Genomic DNA, 18,694 nt, shown 5'->3' with positions numbered 1-18,694 from the left:
TGGAGTATTCTGAAGATGACTTTCATACCTTTTATGGACTTTGACACTGTTATTTATTTGGCAGTCTATGGGACAGTCTCAAGCCTCCAGGTTTTCATCCAAAATATCCTAAATTGTGTTCCGAAGATGAACAGAGCTTTTACGGGTTTGGAACAAAATGGGGGTAAGTGATTAATGACAAAAATTTCATTTAGGGGTAGAGTATCCCTTTAATGTCTGTAATAAATTCACCACCACCAACAACGCATCTGATTTAATAATCTAGTTTTCATGACTTAAAATGTATTATATAAAAACAATGAGGCAATATTGAATGGTTATTTAATAATAATTATATGGTTTCATTGAATAACACTGTTACAATACATAATGTAATACAAAATAAACAATTTACACTATTATAAATGCCTGCAAAGGACACCAAAGCCCTAATAACTGCTGTTGTTACACTTACAGGACAATCAAATCCTTGTTTAATATTAGCCAAACATTTAATTCAAATATAAACTTAATTTTAAATTTTTGGCAATCTTTTTGTGATAGAAATGCTACAGCCTCTTTAATTTCTTCAACAAAAACATGTGCACATCACAACCCTTACCAAAATTAACCATGGTTTTATAGTAGTAAAACTGCTTAATTTTATTCTGTGTGATTTCTGAATGCTTGAGACTACAAAATCAATCAGGCAACGGTATTAATAAAATCATAGCCATAGCTAACCGCCTAGAGCTACAGTTGTAATTTATAAATAATACAATTTATTACAATTTATTTATTTACTTTTATAATTTATTAAAGTTCTATTTTGACCCCTTATAGTATGTGTTTATTTTTGTTTTGTTTTGTTTTGTTTTTTTGGAGGGGGCACAAAAATACTATTCTGCTTAGGGCACCCATTTGGCCAGCAGCTGCCCTGAATGGATGGATGGATGGATGGATGGATGGATGGATGGATGGACAATATTTCTAATGTCACACTTGTTTTTATTCTGTTGTCAGATGGTGATATTATAATGGTTTTACTGATTTGTGTCGGAGCAGCAGTTGCTCTCCTCATGCTGTTTGCAATAGTCATGAACATCAGTCTCAAGAGAGGACAAGGTACATTTATAACCTTCTGCAATTAAACAGATGCATGTTGTCCTAATGTATTTCATACCATCTCCATGTTTCTCTCTCTCTTTCTCTCTCTCTCAGCTAAGAGTCAGGCCAGGAAGAGACAAAGACAGCAGAACCTGCAGAACATCCAAAGCACTGTGAACACCGTCAGTAGCTACCACTGAAAGAGAGCATTTCTACCACTGAAGCTCCTGATTCAGAGCTGTTACAGTTCTACACTCAAAGAACATTTAGACCTAAATTTTAAGATTTATGTTTTTGACTTGCATTTAAAATTTCCATCCATTTGGATTACAGTAAATATTCAAAATAATTAAAATAAGTTTTGTTTACTTTTTTTTTTTTTTTTTTTTTTTACTTGCTTTAGTTATTTCTGTTTGATAAATGATTTGTTGTGAAGTTGACTCACTGAATAGAGGGCTATGGAATGGAATGGCTTGGTTTTTTCAAGTTTAACTTGTTAAGTCATCCTAAAAACACATGCAGAAATGAACAATGTGATATATAGCAGTCCTCCACAGTGATCAGTGAAAATAGCAAATGAAGGAAGATTCATTTTAGCACCGTTTTGGGTGCAAACTGTTGCAATTGTTGGGTGCAATTTTTATTAACTAATGTTAATAAAGAGTTAACAAAAAGTAATAAATACTGTAACAATATTTAACTGTAACTGCTCATTCTTAGTTAATGCACTAATATAAATGGAACCTTATTGTTAAGTGTTTCCCTATTGTACCCTCTTGTGTTGCACAACATTTTATCTAGGTACATGTAATTAGTTTTTCTTCTAACTTATTTTGATTTAGATTTTGTTTTATTTTATTGTGCATTGTTCTATGCAGTTCTGTAGTATAAATAGTGTGATTAGTGTGTTCACACTGAAAATTCCACAAAGAAAAAGTGCACTTCAAATGCACGGATAATGCACTCAATTTACCGAAAAATGTCACTGTCATGGTTTTGTTGTGTTCATGTCGTCTGTGAACTCTAGGCCCTGTCCACACGAATGCGGGTATTTTAAAACAGCAGCTTTTTCTACACGGTTTGGCCATTCGTCCACATGCAAACACAGCACCAGGTCACTGAAACCAAACATTTTTGAAAGCTCCTGCCAGGGTAAAGATTTTCAGAAACGCTGTTTGCAGTGTTATCCTGTAGACAGTGAAACCGGAGATTTTGGCTTGTAACGGAGCATTTGCTGTTATCTCCACCTACTGGAAACTTTTTCAGGCTTCTGATTGGCCAGTTGAGATTATTGGGGCAGCTGTGGTCTAATGGTTAGAGAGTTGGACTTGTAACCCGAAGGTCGCAGGTTCGAGTCTCTGTGCAGGCAGGAGTTGTAGGTGGGAGGGATTGAATGAACAGCGCTCTCTTCCATCCTCAATACCCATGGCTGAAGTGCCCTTGAGCAAGGCACTGAACCCCCAGTTGCTCCCCAGGTGCTGGATATAGCTGCCCACTGCTCCGGGTGTGTTAATGGTGTGTTCACTTCTGCTGTGTGTGTGCACGAGTATGGGTTACCATACTTGGCAAATGTCACGACTTTCACTTTCACTATATCGCCACCTGTTGGCTTGGCATGCTCTTGACAGTGCTTCAAAGCATGCTTTTGCGTGTTCATGTGGACAGAAATTTTTTTAAGGAAAAAACTCTGTTTATAAAAATACACATGTATGTGTGGACATGGCCCTAGTTTCTCCTCATATGTCTTGATTTGATTTGTTTCACCTGCTGATATCTCTGTCTGATGTCTGGTCTCGTCAGTTTGTGTAAGCGTGTATGTGTAGATTTTGCCATTATTTGGATAATTAAATGCTATTTAACTCTTCGTCGTTTTCTCTGCCTTTTGGATAATTACACACACTGCAGTGTGACAGATGACCGAATCTAAATTGAAGTATAGCAGCGTTTTTTGTTGAATTTTGTTTTTCTGTGCCTTATGGACAATCCTGCCATTCTTCTCCTCCTGCTGGAGCAGGGGGAATGCTCCCTTGAGGACCGTACATGTGACTTTTTGGATCTTGCTTACCACTCTAATTACCCGAATGACTGCCTTATCACATTTTATCATGTGGGACTTAACAGCACCATGAAAGCTAGATTGTCTGGGGAAGGTCCTCAGGGGAGCTTTGCCACTTTGGGTGTCAGTGAGCAATGATTCACCACTCACCGTCTTCAATGTGGACGAGGATCTCACGGGTTCCACTCCCAAACCAGAGCCCAGCCAGCCTTCCACCAGCAAGACAAAACTATCACTTGAGTCCACCGTAGATGCAGAGTCTGAGCCCGCCAAGACCAAAGCGCTAAAGAACTGAACGTGGATTATCGCCCCTGAGTCTGAGCCCAATAAGGAGTCTGACCAGGTGTGTGAGCCGGCAACTACACTCGTCCCAAGTATGAGGGCATGAAGGAAAGCCCCGCCCACATCTTTGTCTCTAAGAGGGTAAGCTGCAGCTGGCCTCTGTAGATTTACTTTTAGACCCTTTATTTCCTTCATCTCCACCTAGACCTGTCAGTCTGTTATCTTTGCTGGTTCTAGCCAGCCCTGAATTGTCTAAGTTTTCGCTGGTTTCTCTGTCATATCTATTAAATTCTCACTGGTTTCTCTGTCATGAATCAATTGAATTTTTTTCGCTGGTTCCATTCAGCCTGACCCTACTGAAGAAATAGTTCTGTCTTTCTTTCAATCCCTCACCCATTATCTTTCTATCCTTCACTTCACTCTCTGCAATCTGCAGCTTATGCCATTCCATTTTTGGCTTCAAGATCTGGCACCTCAACTGTGGATTGCTGTTCTGCTCGCTCTGCTGGATTCCTTCGCTTCTTCAGTTCTGCCGCCTCATCTCACTCCAACCAAGCACTCAGTCCCAGCTCCACTGCTGTGTGTCACCCCCTTTGCACAACCTCAGCCTACAGTACTTTCACCTATGCGGGTCCATATCGGGGATTCCTACCATCAGCTCTGCCTTAGCATGAGTATCCCCTGTCTCTGCCTCCAGCCACAGGATCCCTGACTCCACCTCAGTCGTCCGACCCCTCCGATCTCCATGTGGCTGGTCATCCCAATGGCTCCACCAGGCTCCCTCATCCATCCGGCTCCACATTGGTCAGTTTTCGACAATCTGCTGCCTTATGACTCCACTCCTCCAGCTTCGCCTCATCACTCTGTCCCTCTGGATCTGTCAGGCTCCTCCCTCCTCTAATCCCCACCCCCCAACCCCCAACTCTGCCTTCGTCCTCAGTCACTCCGGCTCCACCGCGGTCCTCCGGAACCACACCTCCACTTTATTTTTGAAAGGGTCCTGTTCACACAGGATCTCTTAAAGGTAATTTACCAATAAAGACTGTATGCGTGAAAGGGGATTTTGTCTTATGACATCTTTTTCAGAGGGTTCTTTGACGTGTGATTCTTTGCTGATTTTTGTGATTCTTTTTAGTGTTTTCAGAGAGAGAGGAACTCTTTTTTTTCTTTCTTTTTTTTTGAACAGGAGAGAGAAATCACAAATGATAACATCGTGATTGTTTCAATGAGATTGAATAGAGAGCGAATTGAGACTCTTGTTTACAGTATTGCTTTTGCTGGTTATTCTCCTAAAATAAAGACTCCAATAATCTCACATCTTAACAATAATTGCAAACTATGCTCAGATTTTCCAAGATACTAAAATCTGCATTAAAAAGTTAAAAATCTCAACATCAACTCAATTATTTTCATCAAACTCTCCCAAGATCAAACGATCTCTGGAGTCATGTGGATTACTGTGGATTATTGTGATGTTTTTATCAGCTGTTTGGACTCTCATTCTGAAGGCACCCATTCACTGCAGAGGATCAACTGGAGAGCAACTGATGTAATGCTACATTTCTCATCATTTCGCAAAACTCTCTACATATTGGATGACCTTCTGGTGTCAATATTGAGCAAATTTTCATTTTTGTCTGTACTATATCTTTAACCTACTGTAGTAGTAACAGTACTAGTTAGCAGGGTTAGTAAGTCAGTGTGATTCCCCTCAGCACCTACAGCTAGAGATAATTCTGGTAAAGTCTCAGTGGGGGTGGTGAGGAGAGAGAAACTAATTCTGTCTTTCCTAATCCTCCTTTCTGCAAGTCTTCTACGCTCACTGACAGAATCCAACACCAAATAAGCTAACAATTTTAGCTCTCTATCACACTCACAACAGCTGAATATGAGAGAGGGATTGTCAGCATAGTGGTAATCTTGATCTAAATATACATTCATAAATCTGTGTTGAAACGGAAGAATGTAAGACAACCGGGACGGGACAGAAGTCAAGATGGGTGAAGCTCCAAAGGTACGTTTGTCACTTTCTCTGTAGTATCACCACAGCAAATTGTGATCAGAAATCCCAGAGTAAACGAGTAATCTCTGCTATAATTTACACCAGATTACAAAAGGACACAGTGATAGTTTTGGAAGAAGAATGCATTAACTTAATGGATATGCAAATGTAAATTCATTTGGATTCAATGTCTGCCAAATAAACATAAACGTAGCATCATCAGTAATCTGGATAAATTCTGTACGCTTTAGGTTTGAGTTCTTCTAGTCTATGTTCTTGGATGATTAGCATTGTCTTATATAAAGCAAGGGGCCAAAGCAATCAGAGATGGGTCATGTGACCCAGATAAATCTCATTACTGTAAGCCTTAACCACATGAATGGGGCCTGGCAGACTAGTTTTACCCTGAGAAGCTTTGTCTGATAACAATGCAATAGTCAACAATTTGACTGCTACTTTAAACTGCAGTTTTCTTAAATGCATAATTCATGTCCTAGAGTAAATGTGCAAAGGCAAATCACCATTAGCTTAATCTGTTTACCCCAGAATGAGGCTTAATCAGTGCTTGAAAAAATACCCCTGCATGCTAGTTTCCTTACTGCTTAGAAGTAGAACATTATTACTATTATTGCATTTTTATAAGGTAATATTTCATTTTATTTAAAAAAAAAATTATTAGGCAAGAATCATTATTACTCATAAGGGTTAGGGACTTAAATTAAACCAGTCGTGTTTTAGTATAATTGAGACACTTGTATAGTTTTTATTAAAACATTTTTTTTTTCATTCTAATTTGAATTCATGTTTTAGTAAATTAGTTGTGTTCTTGTCATTTTATTCATTACCGATCTGTTCATTTAGGGAAATGTGTCTACATAGCATTTATTAATTTTACTTCAGTTTTAGTTTTATTTACTTTTAGTACATCATTAAATGAAAATGAGAAAATTTGCCTCCGTAACTAGATGAAATAAAACAACATGTTTTAAACAAGTTTATTTTATATATATTTTATTTCAGTTAAATGTCAACATTTGAGTAATAACCCTAAAATATACTTAATAAATAATTCATCAAAAAATGTTCTTGTTGGCGAAAAGTAAACATTTTCGCTATATAAACTCAGTATGCTTGAATAATGTAAGTGTTTGTGCTTTTTAGGGTTTGCTCTCTGTGATGCAGAAGCTGAGGGGATCCACAGAGCTGGAGCTCAGGATAGTTCTGTTGGGTCTGGACAATGCTGGTAAAACCACATTGCTCAAGTGTCTCGCCTCGGAGGATGTGAGCACCATCACACCAACACAGGTGAGTCTAAATACATGCAAAACCAGCCCTGCTGAAAAGCTCTACATGAACCAGCAGGTTTAAGCTTGTGGAGATCTTCTAGTCGAGTTTGCAGCATATCCTTACCAAGAACTACTCACTTAGACAAGAAGAAACCATCTGACTGACATGAAGTTTGAAACAGAACCTCATAAGTGAATGATTCGGAACACTTCTTAAAAATAAAGGTTCAAAAAGTTTTTTTTTTTTTTGCAGCAATGCTATAGAAGAACCATTTTTGTTTCCCCAAAGAACATTTAAGTTCTTAAAATAACCTTTTTTTCTTAGTGTTATCATTAATTAATTCATACTAAAGTAATATTTTATTTAGTATATGATTATTATATAAGCGTCACCAAAACATATTTTTTAATTTGCAAATTATACAAGTTATTTTGGTTGATGTTGACCAGTAAGATGTTTTCAGGGCTTTAACATTAAAAGTGTGGCCTCTCATGGGATGAAACTGAACGTGTGGGACATCGGCGGACAGAGAAAGATCCGTCCTTTTTGGAAAAAATACCTAGAAAACACAGATTTATTGGTGAGAAGTGACTACATTCAGAAAGAATACACAATAACACGAAACAAATACCAATATTTGCTAACTAACCAGTTTGTTGGTTCATCTGTAGGTTTATGTCATAGACAGCACTGACAAGAAGCGGTTTGAGGAAACAGGATTGGTAAGGCAGGAAATCATATGCAAATACAATTCCTTTTTGTTTTGTTTATTACTTCTATGTTAGCAGTGAACTGTGTTAAATTACTCTTTTAAAACAGGGTACAACATAGTGGGTTCCAAAAGTCTGATACTTGAACCAAAATCTGTTTAAACCTGCAAATAAACATACAATTTTAGGATCTTGTACATTTTAATGAAAAGTTGAATCTATCTGTCTATCTATCTATGTAATTGCCAAGTCAATGTTTCAGTCACGAAAATATGTAAACAAAACAGATACTCCTCGCCTACTGTTACATTTCCCTCAGGAAGGTAAATATATTCAAATTAGAAGACAGAATGGCAGCATTTGACTACAGACTTTTGGAGGCCACTGGTTATATTGTGACCTACATCTGAATGACCGTGTTACATGTGTGTCTGTAGGAGCTGTCAGAGCTGATAGATGAGGAAAACCTTGCAGGTGTTCCCATCCTCATCTTTGCGAATAAGCAGGATCTGGGTACTGCGTCTCCGGCCAGTGAGATCGCCGAGGGTTTAAACCTGCACACGTACAGAGACCGAGTCTGGCAGATCCAGGCCTGTTCGGCGGTCACAGGAGAGGGTGTACAGGTGAGGGAGAGCAGGGGGAACTAACGGGTCAGATATAATCAACTAACTACTAGAAAACGACTAGTACTGTATCTTATTACATTATAGCAGTCTTGAGGGGTAAGAACTGATTACCTGGTGCAGCCACCATCTAAATCTTCATCTTCTCTTTGTATTTTCAGGATGGTATGAATTGGATTTGTAACAACCTCGTCAAGAAGAAATGAACCATTCTGCACAAGCTGTATATGCAAATAACATCACCTGTGCGATAACCACATGATTTACATGTAATCAGTACAATAAGCTCAAAGTGCTCCAAAGGTGTTAGCATTTTCCTTTAAATCCACTGTTTCTATGTTTGTTTGATAAAGAGTAATTGATTTCATTTTTAAACATTCGCCTTTAGTGTCATTAGTTTAAGTATCAAAGTAACTTATTACATTTATTTTGTCTTCAAAACAGAAAAAAAATAATAAAGTGTTTATTTATCACATATTTGACTCATCATATTCTATGGATATAGTTATCTATAGTTTAAATAGTTTTGTTATTATGGATAAAAAATTGTCAGTGACAACATTTTTTAGTTAAAGGGGTCATATGATGCTGCTAAAAAGAACATTATCTTGTGTATTTGGTGTAATGCAATGTGTTTATGCGGTTTACAGTAAAAAAAAAAAAATTCCATATAATGTACATTTATAGTTTCTCCTTTATGCCCTGACTTCTGAAACGTGTCGATTTTTACAAAGCTCATCAGCCTGAAAAGCGAGGTGTGGTCTGATTGGATGCGTTGTGATTGGCCGAATGCCTCAAGCGTGTGACCTAAATGTTACGCCCCTTAACATACCTTGACTTCTCCCAGGCCAGCAGCATGCGATTCAATCCAGCTGCTCTGCTCGTGCACATCCCATCATCGGTTCTCTTTTAGCAGTTCTGTCAATGTACTGTTAGGAGAAACTGAATAACTCGGGATATTGGTTTATTTCGAGTCAGAGGGAGTGTAAGGCACGTTTATAGACAGAATAACTTAAGTTATTTGTGGATTAGTGCCAGTGCCGGCCCTACCTTATAAGCGATATAAGTGGCTCTATAGGGCCCCCGTGGCCCCCAGACGATTCAGTTGGATTTGGTGAACTGGTTCGACCGGTTCACTAAGAAGATCTCAATATGTTACAGGTTTCTTTCTTTCCATCCAGCAGATGGCAGCAGATAAATTTGTAATGAACACAGAAATCAGCAGGTGTCTTTCAATCAGCAGACAAAATGCAACAATTATGCACTTTGCATGACAACAAAGCTGTTGACAGACACTGACAAATGTGCCGTATTCAACCCATCTGCCTTTTCAGTGAGCACAGACTTCAGACGACACCAAAACACAGATGATGAAGAAAATAAACATTAGAATCACAGTCATTGGTGCAGAAAACGGTTTGTTCTCGGATAGATTTATAAAACATCTATCTATCTGTCTGTCTGTCTGTCTGTCTGTTCGTCTGTCTATCATCTATCCATCCATCCTTCCTTTTGTCTATCCCATAAACCCATAAACATACACTCCTGCATCTCATCTCAACATAATTGAATGGACATGCTTTATGAGCTCTAATAACAATAACAGACTCATTATGTTAATTTATAATCTATCTGTCTCCTCATCTGTGTTGAGCTGGCATGTCGCTGATGTCACGTTCAAGCTCTCATCCACTCAGTGAGCATCTCTATGGCAACATCGACTGCCTCTCCTCCCTCCTCTCTCTCCATCCTTTCTTAATTTCTTTGTTTATTTCGTCCTGTTGCATGGAACGTTCAGTGAGCAGCTTCTGTAATGCAAACACAAGTGGACTGATCTTCACTTTTCTGACAGCAGTCTCATTCGACTGGGTGAGTCTATTTAATTCTGCCTTCTGTCAAACTTTCAGTTATGAGAGAGCTTCTGGAGACCAGGAAACAAGATTATGCATAATTTCTTAGAAATACTATACATGATGCTGATTTTTGACTGAGTCGTTAATTTGGGTGCCGGTAGTCCAACCTGGAATCAAAATTTACATTTTCCAACCAATTGACTAAATGTCATGTGCTGTGAAGTATTGTATAGACCTGCCGTGCTGGCCGTGCTACTGATTATATTAAAAGAACATACTATATGTAGAATTATTATTTTTTTTTAAAATCATTTTCAGACTTCCTGTTCATCAAGAAATACTGAAAAAAAAACAAAAATTCATAACTGTGATAACTGTTTTCAACATTTATAATAATAAGAAATATTCACTGAGCATCAAATCAGCATATTAGAAAGTTTTCTGAATCAGTTTTCTGTTTACATTGTAATTATATTCACAATATTGCTGTTTTTACTGTATTTTTATCAAATAAATGCAGCTTTGGTGAGCAGAAGAGACTTGTTTAAAAATGTTAAATATCCGTCTTAACCTCTACACCAGGTTACTGATATTAACTTACCCATAATTCCCCTCGCCATCATGAGTGTGGCACACTTCAGCTCTGAGGCGTCTGTCTACAGCGGTGGGAATGTGACGTCTGCAGTGACCCCGACATTCAGCCCTGGGTTCCCATCTGAAGACACGTACACAAACGTTCACACTATCCTCATAGTCATCATCTTCTGCATCGTCTGCTTCCTGCTCTTAGTGGCGTTCTTCTACGCCTTCTGCCTCCACTGCACGCTACAGACGTCACCCAAAGACGGGCGGCAAAACTCCGGCTGCAGCCTGGACAGAGAGGACACCACCTTCAGGTGCAGTTCCTCCAGCCCCTCGCTGGGAAACACCATCTGAGAAAGACTCCAGATCCTGCTGGAGAGGACATCTGAAAGAAACTAAATCACTAGTTGTTATAGTTGTTTTTTGAGGAATATGAGCTGCAGATTAAATCAATTGATAACTAATTTAGTCATCATATTTAATATATATATTATATATATATATATATATATATATATATATATAAGAAAAGAAAACACTATGCTGTTCTAAAGTTGGTCAGATATATATATACATATATTCTGTGTGTGTGTGTGTGTGTGTGTGTGTGTGTGTGTGTGTGTGTGTGTGTGTGTGTGTGTGTGTGTGTGTGTGAAAGAAATTACAATTTTTATTCAGAAAGCAGACATTAAATTGAACAAAAGTGACAGTCAAAACATTTATGTTACAAAAGATTTATATTTTAAATAAATGCTGTTCATTTCAACTGTAATAAAACATATCACAGTTTCTACAAAATATTAATCAGCACAACTATTTTCAACACAGATAATAATCAGTAATGTCATCATATTACAATGATTTCTGAAGGATCTTGTGACACTGAAAACTGGAGTGACAATGCTGAAAATTCAGCTTTACATCACAGGTTCAAATTACATTTTAAAATATATTCAGATAGAAAACATTTCTTTTAAATTAATAAAACATGCCTTATTTAAAGTTTTAGTTTGTTTTGTTTTATAAATGCAGCTTTGGTGAGCATAAGAGATTTCTTTCAGAAAAACTTTTAACATCATCTGACAGGTTGAAAAACAGAATATAGCTTTACCATTTTCTATGCCACCTCTATTCTGCTGGGTCTCATAACACAAACCGGGATGATTATTTTCATCATAAATAATATAATGCAGCATAAGTGATGTGTGAAATTATTGAGCCTGCTTGTGATCTACTGAAATATACCAAACAACGGTGATTAAATGAGTCACGATGTCACTCCTGCTTTATTTTTACATCACTCTGAGGAACAAGTTATGCAGTACAGAAAGCAAACAACACACAGACAGAGAGAAACACACATTGAAAATAATACATCTTATCTATTCATATTCGGATCAATAGCCGTATGATTCTGATGATGGACTATAAAACCGTAAAAGGCTGAAACAGTTGTAAATCCTTTAAAAAAAAAGGATTAAATTATAGGTTGGGTCTAGATTTTAACATGGAATTGGATGGAACCAAGGAACTGGATGGTGTAAATTAACACCATTAAATTAAGTTTTTCATGGGTGGATTATTTTCTTTTATATACATATATACACACATGCATTTGGGGGGAGGTTGGGCTTATAATGATTTACAGTAAGACAAGGAACATGAATTAAACACTGTAACTAGGTTCAATTTTAAAGTCCTGTTGACTTTAAGTTAGATCAGTGCTTCAGAGTCTATCTAAGAGAACTGCTATGGTCCTTTTAAGTCTACTTTTTCCCCTTTCTCATAATATATCATGCATTTACCAGAACTTCCTCATCGATGGGCGGTTCGGGGGCAGAGATGGCAGCTTTACTGATGGTCTGGGCTTCAAACTGCGGGCAGGCGGCCTGAGCGTTTCCATCATTATCTCACTTTCCTTTCAGCCAGTATGTCTCAATCTCCACATTCCCCTGTCAGAGAAAAACATATTACATCAGTAAAGTAACTGTAGTTAGCAGAGCAGTCATATCTTTCAAATTAAACCAATAACCCCCCTATTACGTCAAACTGACCATAAAATGATTCAATCCAATTCACTAAAGAGTTTTGAATTTATTAGTTTGCTAAAGCAGCATCGCTATTGCTCATTGTTTCCTCCATAAATAACGAGTTATAAAGGTTGTCAGATATCAGATTAGTTCACTGGACCTCAGGGGGTCCAGTTTGAGAACGTCTGGGTAAACAAGCAGTGTATCGATTCTCCAGTCCAGTTACTTAGCGACTGACCTTGATGGTGATGGTACCGTGTCTCTCGAAGATAAAGTGACTTCCTTTCAGGTGCTCATAAGTAGCGCTGCTCAGCTGTATGTGCATTTCCTATAAATAACAGATCAGGCAGTCAATAGAGTCAAATGTCAATCAGACAGCAGGCGTTCAGGAGTTCAGTCCTATTAGAAACAAATTAAACTACATGAATGTGTGATTGATATTATGGTGCTTTTGATTAAAACTGCAGTAACACCATCATTCCTGCTTCAAGTAATTGAACAAATTATGTATGAAGTTTCACATTCCATCTACCTTCCTGTTGCAGAAGCCGTGGCAGAATTCCTAAGAGCAGCATGACAGTGGTCAAAATGTCAGCCATAATAAAATATCAGTACAAAGACCTTGTCAAGCAGACATTTTCCAACACCTAATGAATGTTTTGAAAGAAAACAAGACTTGTATTTAGCAAGTTCATACTAAATTGATCAAAAGTGACAGTAAAGACATTAATATTGCTACAAAAGGTTTTCTATTTCAAATAAATGCTTTTCTTTTGCATTTTCTATTCATCACAGAATGCTAAATGCTGGCATTGATAATGACAAATCAGCATATTAGCATGATTTCTGAAGGATCATGTGACACTGAAGACTGAATATGATGCTGATGCTGAAAATTCAGCTTTGATCACAGGAATAAATTACATTTTATAATATATTACAATAGAAAACAGTTATTTTAAACTGTAATAATATTTCACAATATTATTGTTTTAGTATGTTCTCAATCAAATAACTGCATCCTTGGTGATCATAAAAAAAAAAAAAAAAAATCTTACTGATTCCAAAACTAGTGAATGGTAGTGCCTATTATTTTACAAAAAAAAATTATATAAATAATGTGAAAACTAATGCAACATTTTTTTTTTTCAATTCTTGAATAAAATACTGTACTGAATTTCATCATCCACCATCTCAGATTAAAAAGTGTCTTAAGCTTACCTTATAGAACAGTCTTTGTTTTGGACTGTGCATATGATGCCTTATAATGCTGTCTAAATACTAGGCAGCTTTCTTTGTTTTTGTACAGAGCTAAGTATCAGTGTAGCTGACAAACGGTACATGAATCAAACCATGATTTCATTTAACTTAATTCAGCAAAACAGCATCAATATATAGTGGATCACCATGACATTACTAGCATAGGCCTCTATAACCTCAAAAACCCCAATCTGAATCAAAATATAAACATTTAACCCTCATGTAAGCGTGAATTGATAAGTGAAGACGCATCCACAGGCAGTATTGTTGTTTTTTTTATTAGGGGGTTTGAGATGATCAATAGAACATTTGAGGTGATGATTTGAACAATGCATTTGAGGATATCAAGAGACCAATTCATATATATTGTTAATGTGATAATTCTTCTTTTCTTGATTGCTGCCACCATGGTGGGAGCATGGAAAGACCACCTGCATGGTGTGAGGAACATTTTTTAAGCCCACCACATCGCTGAACAGGATGGTCACATCAGGAAACACCTGAAACAGATCAGATATAGATGATTTCTGATTGAGATTCTGTAGTATATATGTTTGTTTAAATTGAGATGTTGTAGTTTAAAGAAATAAAAATTAATAAAAACTGTAAAGACACATTTTTTTATGATTCCCAATGAGATACTGTGGTATCTTTGTTTTACTTACTAGTCCAAATTCTTTCTCAGACACCCACAGTGCAAGAGTGATGGTATGGGGATGGATGAGATTGTGATAATGATATTGATTTTTTTTTTTTTTGTTGATTAGATGAGGGGCGGTACTGTGGTGTGGTATGTGTGCTCTGTATGTGGGCTCTCTTGAGCTCTTTATGAGTTCCTGCAAGCACCAGATCTCTGCTCGAGTCATCCATGCTCAGGTCAATGATGTACAGACCTGTCTTAAACATGGCACTTAAACTCACCATGCTGCAAAGACACCACAGACACACATACATACAAACAGCACCTGATTTTAAGCACTGTCATTATTTTACATACACAAAAATTCTTGAATGAACAGAAATTACACCCACACTGTATAAATGTGTGTGTTTGTGTCTTACACTGGAGTACCCAGGAAGATGCATGTATCTCATCTGACCCTTCAGTTTCAGGCAGCGGCTACCATCACCCCAGCTCTCCATTGCATTAGCTCTGTTTCCATCTGACACCATTCAAAAAGGACACAGACATGTTAGCATAACATAACATAAATTCATTCTACTGTCGTTCTACTGTTTTTGTGTCATTTTTGTTATCAGGTGTGATAAAAGTTATACGAAATAATTCAGTAACAACAAAAACAAATTCTGAACCTTTGAGAAATATAGAGGTTTTTATCAATATTTTTGATAATACGTTTCAATATATAATTACAAAATACATATCAGAAAAGTTGTGGGAGGAGCAGTTGGCCACTTCCAGAAAAATGAATGGATCTCTATGGGCCTCTGCTGGATATATACTGGTCCATTGTTTTTTTGTATTCTTTCAAAAACTGGTCTTTGTCTACAAGTTGAAACTCTAACCAGCAATGGCATGAAGTTCTACACCTAACACCTAGATCACAACTTAAATCCAATTTAGATCATCATTCAAGGGATTTTTTCATAAAAATGTGATATTTCACATGCAAGCTAATGGTGTAGTTGAGGAATTTTGTGGTACAGTAAATAGGTACAAAAGTACTTCATATCTCCCAAAACACAGCTTTTATGTATAGATGAGAAGTAAACAAAAAAAAAGATATATTATTTGTATGATTAAAATTTTTTTACAATTACTCTTTCAATTTCAAAAAACAGATTTGTAAACAGGAAATGAGGGACATATGAGGGTTAAATCACTGCCCAAACAGAGAAGTGAGAACTGACTGACCTTTATAATCAACCCCTATAATTGACTGAAAGGCCATCAGCTCCACATCCACGTCTGCTGAGAGATTGGCATTCTCATAATCAGAGTCTAGAGAGACACAGAAAAAAACAATCATCTCAAGAAAACACATTAGATCCAGCTGTAGATCTGAGATCTTCAGTGAATGCACAGAGTCAGTAGGACCTTCCTTACTCTGCACTCTGTTGTGAAGGTTCCTCTCTCGTTTCACCGGCTCCTTAGAAATGATCTCAAACTATTTGTTGGGATGAGAGATGATCTGTCACAGAATCCACTGATTCATTGACTGATTTTCTTCAATATAAAGATGTAAATGTAATGCAACACTCGTTTATTAATGCTTTAGAGATTGGCATCACTACTGATTGATTTATTAAATGATTTATCAAATGATGTATATAAGCAAAGCTTAACTGACATGGGGGTAAGTGAATAATGACAAAATTTTCATTTTGGGATGGAGTATCCCTTTAACCACTGATTTCTAGTTGTGTCCTCTTTTGGAAGGCCAAACAAAGTAGTTTAGCTTTCACAACAAAACACACAACGTCTTCACAACACAGCAGCAGCGGAGCAACACGAGAATAAAAGTAACAGCCATTCTTTCTTTGCGTGAACATCTGGGAGGAATTATTTGCAAATCTTCCCACACAGTGACGTAGAGATGTGGGGGGGGTGGGGGGGGCCCCTCGTGTTAGAACAAGCGCGTGTTTAAGGAGGTCGTGACTGCGGGACTCTATAATTTATAAAGAATATTTCTTTGGATTTGAGACTCAGTCTTTTGCAACTTTACAGATCTTCTTGTGCTGAGGCACCAAGAGCTTGTAACACTCCAAAGAAAGGAAAAATTAAATCACATCATATAGACCAAAAAGATCATTTTACAAATTTATATTAATATTTTCATATTTTATTAATTCATGCAATATTTTAATATATTTATATAAAAAATGACTTGCCATATTCCATGTGAACTCCACAAGACGACGAACAAGCAGAAAAGCATCATTGGAATCCAGATCAGCGAAAGACGGTGTGCCAATCCAGAGCCCACGATATGCACAACCATGTCCTACATAAGAGGATCAGGAAAGATACACATTATATACATCACTGTATGGGACGGGGGGGAACCGGGGATCGGGACGGGACGAGACGAGATGAGAAAGTCACCTGTCTGAACACGATTCCTCTTCATCTTCTTTCTGGATATATCGGTACACAGAGTTATCAAAGTTTAATCTGAAATGAAAACATTATTGTTTCATTAATTATTGTTTATTTCCTGTATATGGCTTTTATACTTCCTGTGTTGTTTAATATTCAGTTGTTCTGATTACTATTTGTATTATTTTTGTTTAATAGAATTATGTTTGTTTAATAACACAAGCACAACAGATGGAATCTGCATGGGGTAAATGGATCTGTTTCATAAACATGTTGTCATGCGTCTCACCTCATGGTGACGTGTGAATAATCTCCCACCAGCTGCTCAACATGCATGTCAGTGTCGTAGAACTGTTTTCCCATCTGTCTGAGCTGACCCATGGCGTAGTGCAGGCAACCTTTACGTTTGCTCCTGGCCAAACACACAGAGACACATCAACAACACAGAACATCAGCTGAACACTGGACTACTGTGACTTTATTAGGAATTATTATTAGAAATTCAGGTAATTGAATCATGTGTGAATCACTTTTCCTGTGGATTGTTACATTTTATTCAGTTTCTCCTAGTCTATATATATATATATAATATATATAATAATAGATATATACATACAGATACAATAATATATATATATATATACATACATATATATATATATATATATATATATATATACATCTATACATATATATATATATATATATAATATATACCATATATACATATACATACATTGATATATATATATATATACATACATATATATGATACATATATATATATATATATACATATATATATATATATATACATATATATATATATATATATATATATATACATATATATATAGGATAGACAGCGTCGACAACACAGAACATCATAGAGAGAGAGAGAGAGAAAAGCAATGTGACAATTTTAATAGACAGTTTCACCCATTAACCCAATAATATTTTATAATATACTGATATGTTTTAAACTTCAACTGTGTGTACAAAATATTTGTAAAAAAAAAAAAAATATATGGCATTTGACCTAGGAAAATATAATTATGGGTGATCCCTCAAGTGAAGGCATTTATTATCTGAAACAATAACTATTTGTTTATTTGTGCAACAGTGATCCCATTCTACTTGATAATTTTAGATTTAATTTAAGGAATTAGTTATAAATGAACACTTTTTATAAATGAAATGCCTGTTTCTTGTATGTGAGTTTGGATGTTTAAAAAATGCATTTGTCTTTCAGTCTGACGTCGGCTCTCTCTCTGACACGTTTCCACACGTCATCACCGTACGACTACTTAATGAAGTCATGAAGACTTTCACACAGCAGCCCGTACATCCTGACCGCACCGACACACCGGAGACGTCTTCAAATCCACACAAATCTGAATGTCTGGAATCTCCAAATCTCACTCCTGATATTATGCAACTGTGAAACAATAAAGAATAAGAATAAAGAATAACACAAAAAAAGGCAACATTAAGAGATAACTGTCCTTCTAAAATACATAAATCAATCACAGTTGGCATGTTTGTCTGTTCTTTTATGACGATGAAACCTGACCTACATGAAATCTGAATATATAGTATGTGAAGTGAACTGACCGTCTGTCTGCCCGTCTCAGAGGTTTGCTGCTCCTACAGACACAGTCCCAGTCGTAAGAATCATGCAGGAGGAGCTGGAATCATTTAAAAAAGAGACACACTTACTCAAACTCTTCAGATCTATTGTTGTGATGTCAGCAGCTGGTGACCTTGAGTACTGACAGATGCAGACCTCTCATGCACACTTGCTGCTCTTTCCTTTGACCTGGACTATAGTTTCTTACACAATTTTACAATTGTATCATTCA

The 18,694-nt window shown here is 36.7% G+C and overlaps 1 protein-coding gene across 1 annotated transcript; it reads left to right on the top strand.

Moving 5' to 3' along the window:
* The first annotated feature begins 5,168 nt into the window (after positions 1-5,168).
* Positions 5,169-8,680, top strand: arl3l2 (ADP ribosylation factor like GTPase 3, like 2). Its single transcript, XM_019066181.2, has 6 exons — positions 5,169-5,438; positions 6,588-6,731; positions 7,177-7,293; positions 7,385-7,435; positions 7,861-8,046; positions 8,208-8,680. Exons 1-6 carry the CDS (start codon positions 5,421-5,423, stop codon positions 8,250-8,252), a joined length of 561 nt encoding a protein of 186 aa, XP_018921726.1. The 5' UTR covers positions 5,169-5,420; the 3' UTR covers positions 8,253-8,680.
* The last annotated feature ends 10,014 nt before the right edge of the window (positions 8,681-18,694 follow it).

This window comes from Cyprinus carpio, chromosome A14 (genome assembly GCF_018340385.1).
Source record: "Cyprinus carpio isolate SPL01 chromosome A14, ASM1834038v1, whole genome shotgun sequence".
Classification (NCBI taxonomy): domain Eukaryota; kingdom Metazoa; phylum Chordata; class Actinopteri; order Cypriniformes; family Cyprinidae; genus Cyprinus; species Cyprinus carpio.
The sequence above is the reverse complement of the archived record's forward strand: the minus strand, read 5'-3'. Positions and strand labels throughout refer to the sequence as shown.

What these genes read in the sequence shown, in the direction of transcription:
- arl3l2 (XM_019066181.2), top strand. An exon ending in GCACCATCACACCAACACAG is followed by an intron (nt 6,732 to 7,176) that starts GTGAGTCTAAAT and finishes AGATGTTTTCAG; the next exon opens with GGCTTTAACATTAAAAGTGT. An exon ending in TAGAAAACACAGATTTATTG is followed by an intron (nt 7,294 to 7,384) that starts GTGAGAAGTGAC and finishes GTTCATCTGTAG; the next exon opens with GTTTATGTCATAGACAGCAC.